The sequence below is a fragment of the Dipodomys ordii genome, unplaced genomic scaffold (genome assembly GCF_000151885.1).
Source record: "Dipodomys ordii isolate 6190 unplaced genomic scaffold, Dord_2.0 Scaffold135, whole genome shotgun sequence".
Lineage (NCBI taxonomy): Eukaryota > Metazoa > Chordata > Mammalia > Rodentia > Heteromyidae > Dipodomys > Dipodomys ordii.
In genome coordinates this window covers 3,420,995-3,431,844 of record NW_012267351.1, presented here as the reverse complement: position 1 = coordinate 3,431,844, position 10,850 = coordinate 3,420,995, and the positions used below count along the sequence as shown (strand labels likewise).

The window sequence follows — 10,850 nt, the reverse complement described above, 5'->3', positions numbered from 1 at the left end:
AAAAAAAAAAAAGAGTTTCACAGACTTTCCTGCTGGGACTGGCTTCAAACCTTGATTCTCAGATTTCAGCCCAAGTAGCTAGGATTGTAGGTGTGAGCCACAGGTGCCTGGCCAGCTTTACTTTTTCTTAGGAACATTCTTTTTAAAGCTGTAGTAGGTAAGACTAGAATAATATATCTCCAGGTACACCCCCACAGCTTCATCATTTTCAGGATTCTATTTTGCCATCATCTATTCCTTCCTGTATAGATACTTTTAACTCACTGAGTTATTTATTTTGGTGCCAGTAGTGAGGCTTGAACTCAGGGTTTAGGCACTGTTTCTTCATATTTTTCTTCAAGGCTGGTGCTCTATTTTAGCCACAGCTCCATTTCCACCTTTTTGATGGTTAATTGAAAATAAAAGAGTCTCATTAGACATTTCTGCTGAGGCTAGCTTTGAACTTCAATCCTCAGTATCGCAGCCTCTTGAGTTAGGATTATAGGCATGAGCCATTAGCACCAGGCTTGTGCAATTTTTTAAGAAATGTAGTACCTAAATGTACATTGTGTCTTCAAGTTGGTATATGATAATTTGGGAAGCATTTCCCCTCTCCCACCCAGTGTTGAGGAGACTTGCACCTGAAAGGCAAGTGCTCTGGCACTGAGCTAAAAATCCCCAGGCCCTGAATCATTCTTTAGAAAGCTGGCCTGCAGATTTTTATGTGTGCTTTCTAGTGGTTTGTTCATACTACTTCCTGTGGAATTGTATATCATTTTATATAAAATAAGAGGTTTTGAATTTCTGTTCTGTTGCTATTTTCCATTGACTATGTGGCTTATGCTTAGTTTCTCACTGGGGAGTACATGTTGTCATGGTAGGAAACCTTGGCTGTTTAAACATTTATGTTAGACAGTTACCATAATACTAAGCTACATGCTTTCCTATAATGCTTAGCTGATATGTTATGTGTGTAAATATGAAGACACTTGACAAAACACTCTTCTGCATTTGTTTTTAGGCTTCCTGGCAACACTAGGACAAAAATTGGCTTCATAACATTTGACAGTACAATTCATTTCTACAGTCTTCAAGAAGGTCTTTCTCAACCCCAGATGCTAATAGTTTCAGATATTGAAGGTATATGTAATATGTTTAAATTAATTCAATGCTCTGTATTAGGAGTAGATAGGTATGAGTGTATACTATGAAGGAAAATCTTTGTTTTTGTTTGTTTTTATACCAGTCATAGGACTACAATTCAGGGCCTGGGCACTTGAGCTTTTCTTGCTCAAGGCTAGCAATCTACCACTTGAGCAACCACAGTGCCACTTCCAGCTTTTGGGGGATTAATTGGAGTCTCTTGGGCTTTTCTGCTTGGGCTGGCTTCTAACTGTGATCCTCAGATCTCAGACTCCTGAGTAGCAAGAGTTATAGGTATGAGCCACAGGCACCTAGGTTAGAATGAAACTTTTCTTTTCTTGTTTTGTCTGGTCCTTTGGCTTGAACTCAGGGCCTACATTCTGTCCCTGAGCCTCTCTGTGCTCAAAGCTAGCGCTCTGCCATTTGAGCCACAGCGCTACTTTCAGCTTTTTCTTTTCTTTCTTTCTTTTTTGTCAGTTGTGGGGCCTGAACTCTGGGCCTGGGCGCTGTCCCTCAGCTCTTCAGCCAGGGCCTCATGCATGTGTGAGGCAAGCACTCTACCACTGAGACAACTTCTCAGCCCACTTCCAGCTTTTTCTAAATAGTTTATTGGAGAATTGAGCCTTCTGGATTTTCCTGCCCAGGCTGGCTTTGAGCCGTGATCCTCAGATTTAGCTTTCTTGTATAGCTAGGATTATAAGTGTGAGCCACCAGCACCTAGCACAGAATGAAACTTTTTTAAAAAGTCAGTTTATCCCTTAATATTTAGCCTATATTAATTATAAACCTCTAAATTGAAAAAATAGCCAAAAAGTTATAACAAATTAATCCTTTCAGTTTTATCTGTATTAATATTATAATTTTATATAGCATACCTGTAATCTCAGCTACTTGGGGTAGGAGGCAGAATATTAATGAGTTTGAGGCAGTTTAGGCACAGTTCTGCAGACACTAGCTTAAAAATGAGTTCAAAGCCAGATATCATTGGCTCATGCTAATAATTCTTACCCAAGAGGCTGAGATCTGGAGGAATGTGGTTCGAAATCAGCCCAGATAGAAAAAAATCTATGGAACTCCAGTGGTAGAGTGCCAGCTTTGAGTAAGAAAACTGGTGAGAGTATGATGCTCAGAGTTCAAGCCTCAGTTCTACTACTACAGATAAGAGGGATGGAAGTAATGGGGGAAGGGAGAGAAGGAGGTAGGCAGACAAAGAAAAGAAGTTCAAGTGGTACAGTGCTTGCTTAGCATGTATGAGGCCCTGGATTTAATTCTTAGCACTGGAAAACATAAAAACTAACAAAAAAAGTTTTGTGACTTGAGTTCAGCGTTGCCTTAGGTTTAAATGCTAGTACTGGGGAAAACAAACAAGGGACACTAGTCAGTGGATGGCAAAGCCCACAGAATGGAAGAAAATAATTGAAATGTAATATTTGATAAGGAATTTACCATGTATAATGCATAAAGAACTATGCCTCAGCAACAACAAATGGACAAAGGACTTTACTAGACTTTTTTCCAGAAAAGATTTACAAATGGCCAATAAAGACCTGAAAAAATGGGGCTGGGAAGGTGGCTCAGTGGTAGAGCGCTTGCCTTGCATGCCTGAGGCCCTGGGTTCGATTCCTCAGCACCACAAAAGCAAAAAGAAAAAGCCAGAAGTGGCGCTTTGGCTCAAGTGGTAGAGTGCTAGCCTCGAGCTGAAGAGCTGAGGGACAGCGCCCAGGCCCAGAGTTCAGGCCCCACGACCGGACCCCAAAAAAAAAAAAAAAAACCCTGAAAAAATGCTCACCCTTGTGAGTCATCAGGGAAATGTAAACCAAAACCACAATGAGGGCTGGAGATGTAGTTTAGTGATAGAGCACTTGCTTGGCACGCTCAAGATCCTGGGTTCAGTTCCCAGCACCAAAACACAAAATTAAAAATCTCAGTAAGTTAGCCACTTCATATTAGGAGGATGGCTATTTTTTTTAATGGAAAATAATAAGTGATGGTGAGAATGGAAATAGTACGGTTGCTGCAGAAAGCAATTTGGCAATTCCTCAGAGTAATCATGAAATTAGCATATTTAGCAATTTTACTTCTCATTATATACTCAAAAGAATTAAAGCAGGGACTTGGATCATTGTTCATAACAAAATTGTTCAAAATTGCCAAAAGTTGGGAATATCTTAGAAGCCAACAACAGATGAGAAAATTACCAAAATGTGATATAAATGTATACTGGAATATTATTCAACCTTAAAGAATGAAATTCTGGGTTGGGAATGTGGCTTTAGTGGTAGAGTGCTTGCCTAGCATGGAGGAAGCCCTGGGTTCAATTCCTCAGTACAACATACACAGAAAAAGCCAGAAGTAGCACTGTGGCTCAAGTGGTTGAGCACTAGCCTTGAGCAAAAGAAGCTCAGGGACAGTCAGTGCCCAGGCCTTGAGTTCCAGCCCCAGGACTGGCCAAAAAAAAAAAAAAATTTCTGATATATGATACAATATGAAGCTCATACATTTTTAGAGTGAAATAAGCCTGACATAAAAGGTCAGATATATTGTATGAGCCACTTATATATTTGGAATAAGCAAATACGTAGACTGAAAATTAAAATAGAGATTACTAGGGCTAAGAGGAAAGGAGACTAAGGAATTTAAGTAAGTGTAGCATTCCTGTGTGGAATGATGAAACATTTTTTGAAGCCAGGCAATGGTGATAGCGATACAACACTGTGAATATATTAAATGCTATTAAATTGTACACTTGAAGTTAAGATGGTGAATTTTCTATATTATATACATTTTATCAGAATACAAATGTTCATCTAAAGCTTTAGCTCAGTGGCATAGTGCTTGCTTAGCTTACACAAGGTGTGGGTTTGATCCAAGGCATCACAGATTTTTTTAAAAAAATCAAATTGTATTATAACCTAACTATTACACTAAAAGTATAAAAATGTTAGGAGAAAAAATAGATCAATGAATCCTCTTCAAATGAAAGAATTTTGTACTTTAAAGACTTATCAAGCCAGGCACCGGTGGCTGACACTGTAATCCTAGCTACTTAGGAAGCTGAGATCTGATGATCACGGTTCAAAGCCAGCCTGGGCAGGAAAGTCCATGAGACTCTTATCTCCAATAAACCACCAGAAAGCCGGAAGTGGCACTGTGGCTCAAGTGGTAGAACACTCACCTTGAGCTGAAGAGCTGAGGGACAGCACCCAGGCCTAGAGTTAAAGCCCCATGACTGACAAAAAAAAAAAGACTTTATCAGCTGGGCTCGGTGGCTCATGCCTGTAATCCTAGCTACTCAAGAGGCTGAGATCTGATTGAAGCCAGCCTAAGCAGGAAAGTCCAATTAAGTTGTTGTTGTTGTTGTTTGGGTCATGGACCTGGCCCCTGAGCCACAGTGCCACTTCTGGTTTTCTGGTAGTTAATTGGAAATAAGAGTCTCATGGACTTTCTTGCCCCAGGTGGCTTTGCACCATGATCCTCAGATCTCAGCCTCCTGAGTAGCTAGGATTACATGCATGAGCCACCAGTGCTCAGCTGCCGTGAGACAGCCTCAAGTGAAGAGTTCAGGGACAGCACCCAAGCCCCTAGTTCAAGCCCCATGACCGACAATGAAAAAAAAAAAAAAGAACACTACCAAGCTAGGCCTGGTAACACACCTCTAAGTCCCATCATAGGTTCACAAGTTCAAGGGCAGCCTGGGATACTTAGGAAATTCAGGTATGAACTATACAAGAACCCCTATTTGAGGGAAACAAAAGAAAGTAAAAGTCAGGCTAGATGGATAGCTCAATGGTAGAACACTTGCTTAGCATGTCAAGGCCCTAGGTTCCATCTACACCACACACACACACACACAGTGAAGACAACCCACAAAATGAGTCAGTATATGCAAATCATATCTGACAAGGATCTTATGTCAAGATTATCTAGATAACTCCTACAAATTAATAATAAAAAGACAAATTAACCTTAAGTGGTTGCTTGCTTGCTTAGCAAATACAGGGTCCTGAGTTAAAACCCCAGTGTCACAAAAAAAGGGGGACAAAAAGGCAAATAGCACATGAATGAATAAATAATAGATGTGAACACCTATTTTTCAATACACAATATCCAGTTTTTTGGGTTTTTTTTTTGCCAGTCGTGGGGCCTGAACTCTGGGCCTGGGTGCTGTCCCTCCGTTCTTCAGCTCAAGGCTAGCTGCTCTACCACTTGAGCCACAGTGCCACTTCTGGCTTTTTCTGCTTACGTGGTACCGGGGAATTGAACCCAGGGCCTCATGCATGCAAGGCAAGCGCTCTTCCACTGAGCTACCTTCCCAGCCCTGTCCAGTAGTCTTGCGACTAGAGATGTAGCTCAGTGCTAGACGATGTCCTTAGCTTCTGGAAGGCTCCAGGTTCAATCCCCAGCACTCCCAAGAATTACCTACAGACATATTTCACAAAGTGTTCAATAGCTTTAGTTATTGGGCAAATGCAAATGAAAAGCACAGTAAGGTGTTGCCTCCTGCTAAGGAGGGGGCAGCTAAAATTAAAGAGATGGAGAATAATGTGTTTACAAGGACATGGAGCAATGGAATCTCCATCCACTGCTAAGGGAATGTGTGTGGCTGCCACGGTGGAGAACAGTGTAAAGTTCAAAAGTTACCATGTGATCCAAGCTCTATTCAAGGAAATTGAAAGTGTGTTGTCCATTATTTAAAAAAAAATCTCAAGCCAGGCACCAATGACTCACACCTGTAATCCTAGCTATTCAGGGGGCTATGATCTGAGGATTACAGTTCAAAGACAGTCCTCAGTAAAGTCCATAAGATTCTTACCTCCAATGAACTACTGAAAAGCCAGAAATAGTGCTTGTGGCTCAGAATGGTAGAGCATTAGCCTTGAGCACAAAAGCTCAGGGACAGTGCCCAAGCCCTGAGTTCAAGCCCTAGGACCAGCACTCCCCCCACCCCTCCAAATTACATATGAATATTTATGATAGTATGACTAAAATGTGGAATAACCACTTCATTAAAATGTGTTTTTTTTTCCTGCAATGACATTTTTCAGTAGTAAAAAAGAATGAATTTCTATGTATACTAATATAGATGAATCTTGAAAATGTTTTGCTTATTTCAAGTGAAGGCAGTCACAAAAGACTACATATAATGATGTAATTAAGTTTGTTTGTTTATTATGTTAGTCCCATTGTTTGAACTCACAGCTCGTGCTCTACCACTTGAACCATGCCTCCAGACTGGGATTCTGCTTATATTAATTAGAGATAAGAGTCTCTGAATTTTTTTTTTTCTTTTGCCAATCTTGGGGCTTGAACTCTGGGCCTAGGCACTGTCCCTGAGCCTCTGTGCTCAAGGCTATCTGTGCTCTACCACTTGAGCCATAGCACTACTTCCTGGACTTTTCAGCCCCAGCTGGCTTCAAACCACGATCCTTAGATCTCATCCTCCTGAGTAACTAGGATTACAGTTGGGAGCTGCCAACATCTGGCTTAGTGTGTTCTCTTTATATGAAATGCTCTTAAAAAACTCCATAGGAACAGAAAGCACAGTTCCCAGAAACTTGGGTAAACTGTTACTAGTTACAATTTCTTTTTGAGATAAAGTACAACTCTGTGAATAGATAAAAAATCAGGGAACTGTTTCTGTTTTTATGATGCTGAAGATCAAACCCAGGGCTTTTTGGATGTTAGGCATGTGTTGTATCCTTGAGTCACGTCACCCACCTAAAATTGTACTCTTTGAAGGTAGACCTCATGATATGTGAATTACATCCCAGTTAAGTTGTTAATTTACTCTTGTTTTCTGAGACAGGATCTTGCTAGGTAACCTAAGCTAACCTTGAACTCACAATCTCATGATCTACCAGCTTCTGTGTCCTGCATGTTGCAATTTTAGGTGTGCATGACCATGCCTGGCTTGTAAAACTGTTAAAAAATGAAGTTTTAAATTATTTATTGGTCTTATTATTTTGTGCTGGTCCTGGGGCTTGAACACACTGTTCCTGAGCTTTTGTGCTCAGGGCTATCCCTCTACCACTTGAGCCACAGCTCTACTTCTGGCTTTTTGGTAGTTAACTGAAGATAAGGATCTTCTTACTCCTTTTTTTTTCTTATAATTTTTTTCACTCAGTGAGCTTATATCTTAACAAAATGAATTTAATTCCAAAAGCGAGAATTAAAAATGTGAATCCTAAGAGGCCCACAAAGTGGTCAGAATGTGTTCTGATTCACTGGATTGTGTGGTCACTGCAGAAGGCCTTGGCATTTTGAATGATAGAAGTTAGTGAACTATACTAATTCTGAATAAAAGCAAAATTCTTAGGTGTCATATTAGTTGCCTTTAATTTTTTTAAACTTTTTCCCTTTGTCTCCCTTCCCCTCCCTCCTTTCTTTTGTTTACTTGCCAAAATTGTATCTTTGGCTGGTTTGCAGGGCCTTCCATACAAATGCTAAATTGTTTTCAAGCGAAGAAGCCAGGCCCTTACATAGTACACAAACCTACTGAGTGCTTACAGATTAATATTTTCTTTCTTTTTTTTCCTGTCTTTTTTGTTTTTGTATTTGTTTTGTTTTTAAATTTTCTAAAAATTCTCTACCAGAGCTTGAGCACAGGGCCCTGGGCTTTTGCTCATCTTTTCTTTTGCTCCCAGTTGTTGTTTTATTTTTTATTATTTTATTTATTTATCTTTTGTTGTTGTTGGTATTGGTCATGGGGCTTGAACTCTGGGCCTGTGTGCTGTCCCTGAGCTCTTCAGCTCAGGGTGAACACTGCTACTTGAGCCACAGCACCATTTTCAGTTTTCTGGTATTTAATTGGAGATAAGAGTCTCATGGGCTTTCCTGCCCAAGCTGGCTTTGAACTGTGATCTTCAGATCTCAAGCCTCCTGAGTAGGTAGGATTACAGGCCTGAGCCACCGGTGCCTGGCTTTTAAAAAAATTTTTTTTAATTGTACTTATTGTTTATGTGGTACCAAGGAATTGAACCCAGGGCCTTATACATGCTAGGCAAGCACTCTACCACTAAGCCACAGTCCCTGCCCCACTCACAGCTGTTTTTGCTCACAGTTGATGCTCTGCCTATAGTCTAGCATTTTTGTGATTGATTGGAGATAGAGTCTTATAACTTTTTCTTCCTAGGCTGGCTATGAACCAAGATCTGCTCCAGGTCTTAGCCTCCTGAGTAGCTAGATTTACAGGCATGGGCCACCAATGTCTAACAGGACCAGTATTTTCTAATTGGAAGGCTTCTTAATTTTTACAAGGCAGAAAAAACAGAAAAATTTTAATAAGTACCTGAACAAGTGTCCCATTAATGGCTTGTTAAACATATGTGAACACTGCTGTGATGGTTGGAGATGCTTAATTACATCAATGTCATTGTGTTTAGAACATCTCTAAAAATTACATCTTGTTTCAAGTAAATATTTTCTTTATTCTTTCAGATGTTTTTGTACCGATGCCAGAAAACTTACTTGTAAATTTAAATGAAAGTAAAGAGGTAAGGCACAGTTTTCTACCTGCCATGTTTAATTTAAATATTGAAGACATTTTTAAAAAATGAACCCTAGGTAAAGCTTTATTTCTTTCCTTGACAATTCTAGGATATGTAGCATTTTATATTTGCTCTTAGTTTAAGTTAGAAGAACAGTTCTTGGGTTCACCCTTGTGCTGGTCACTTTTGAGTCTAATGCAGCAACTTATTTGTAGTAGAGTAGAAGATAAGCCTCTTCCAGAAGGAAGAGTACCTGAAGACCTGACCTGCCAGCCACGTGGGAAGGGGGAGGGTTGCTGAGAGAACGCTACGGTCACTGCACGGAAGCACATTAGCCAGCCTGCTCTCAGTGCCCTTTGCTTTTCTGATTCACAGAGTGTCATTGGGGTCAGTTCAGAAGAAACTCTTATTACCTGCCTGGAAATTGCCCTGACATAATACAGTGAGAGGTGAACAGAATGTGTCTGAAGGGGGGATGTTGTCTACCCTGTACATGCATACATGCCGTAGGGGTAACATCTTAACTAGCAAGTCTACGGTCTCTGCTGTTGGCAGTGGTCGTTGTGCCTGGTACAAAGTATTTTCCCCATTAATTCTCTTCGTACAACCTAACCTGCATATGAGGTAGTTAGTTTTGATTTTGTTTTCCTTTCCCTAGTTGGCAAAGTTAATGGATTATGTCAGTGTTTGCGGTAGGGAAGAGTTAAACTCTGGAACCTAAAAGAATAAAGTGCATAGAGGTGATAGAGAAAGCCATATTTCATGGCCTTAAAACAGATCAAATTTCTAAGCTGCGATGGTTCTTTTAGATACATTTTGGACTTACAGTCTTGCTGGACTATTGCATGTGCAAGAACTGTAAGGCCCTGATTCTGATGTCTTGCTTGCCAATATATAATGTTGACTTTCAATGGCTTTCCTGTCATTTGACCAACTTCATTGTTTACTGTTAGTGTCTGTAGATTCTCTGACCATCATCATGACTCAATGTCTTGTCTGTTCTATTAGATACTACTGACTTATTGTGGAAAAAAAAAATTAATTGTTAACACTTGTTTTTTCTTGTTTTATTTCACAAGCTTGTTCAAGATTTACTGAAAACTTTGCCACAAATGTTTACCAAGACTCTGGAGACCCAGAGTGCATTGGGTCCTGCCCTTCAGGCTGCCTTTAAGCTGATGTCCCCAACTGGTGGTAGAATGTCTGTCTTTCAAACCCAACTCCCAACTCTTGGTGTCGGAGCCCTTAAACCACGAGAAGAGCCCAGTCAGAGGTCATCTGCTAAGGTTAGGAAATTATTAAGTTTTAATACGTTTATCCTGGTACTTTGTTTGGTGACACAGCTTATTTCGTTTCCTTTTTTCAGTTGTGGGGAGGGGGGATATAAGGAAATAGGTAAAGCTTTTCATGTTTATGAAGATGCACCTAATTTGTTACATTTCGTTCTATCTGATTTACCCATACCTAGTTTCTAATATCATTACCAGGCTGCTAATAATCCAGCCCAGCTTTAATGAAAAAGTCTAAGAGACATGGACATATACGAATGACCAGTTAGGAAGGATCATAATTTCACACACTGCCAGCTTTTGAGCATCTTGTGTATGTAAACTTAAGAGTTTGAGAGATTAACCAGTATATGATTCCACTTCTGGAGTCAAACTTGTTACGTGCTATACTGTTCTTAGATGTATACAACTTGAATAGTTAGCTTATTAGCTCCTTAGTTTTACAAAGTAAAAGTAATTATATCACCCACTTCATAACGTACTCAGTGGACTAAATACATATTATAGATAAATAGTGGAATTGTTTTTAATTAGTCTCTTAAAAAATTTGGTCTGGGAAGGTGGCTCAGTGGTAGAGTGCTTGCCTTGCATGAATGAGGCCCTGGGTTCAATTCCTTAACACCACGTAAAGCAGAAAAAGCTGGAAGTGGAGCTGTGGCTCTAGTGGTAGAGTTCTAGCCTTGAGCTGAAAAGCTGAGGGACAGCACCCAGGCCCAGAGTTCAGGCTCCACGACTGGCAAAAAAAAAAAAAAAAATTAATAAAATATAGATAACTTCATTTTTGTTTTTTTTTAAATGTCAGTACTGGGACTTGAACTCAGGGCATGTGCACTGTCCCTTAGCTTTTTCACTCAAGGCTAGCACTCTACCATTTCAGCCTCAGCTCCACTTCAGTTTTTTTATAGTTAATTGGAAATGTGTCTATGGACTTTCTTGCCTGAATTGGCTTCAA

At 40.0% G+C, this 10,850-nt stretch overlaps 1 protein-coding gene across 1 annotated transcript in view; it reads left to right on the top strand.

Moving 5' to 3' along the window:
* The window catches only part of Sec24a (SEC24 family member A), a 56,218-nt gene that overhangs the window by 25,226 nt on the left and 20,142 nt on the right, over positions 1–10,850 (top strand). Inside the window, exons 9-12 of the mRNA XM_013030895.1 lie at positions 828–856; positions 1,001–1,119; positions 8,560–8,615; positions 9,689–9,895. Of these exons, the coding sequence (XP_012886349.1) occupies positions 828–856; positions 1,001–1,119; positions 8,560–8,615; positions 9,689–9,895 (411 nt within the window). The remainder of the gene's footprint in view (positions 1–827; positions 857–1,000; positions 1,120–8,559; positions 8,616–9,688; positions 9,896–10,850) is intronic.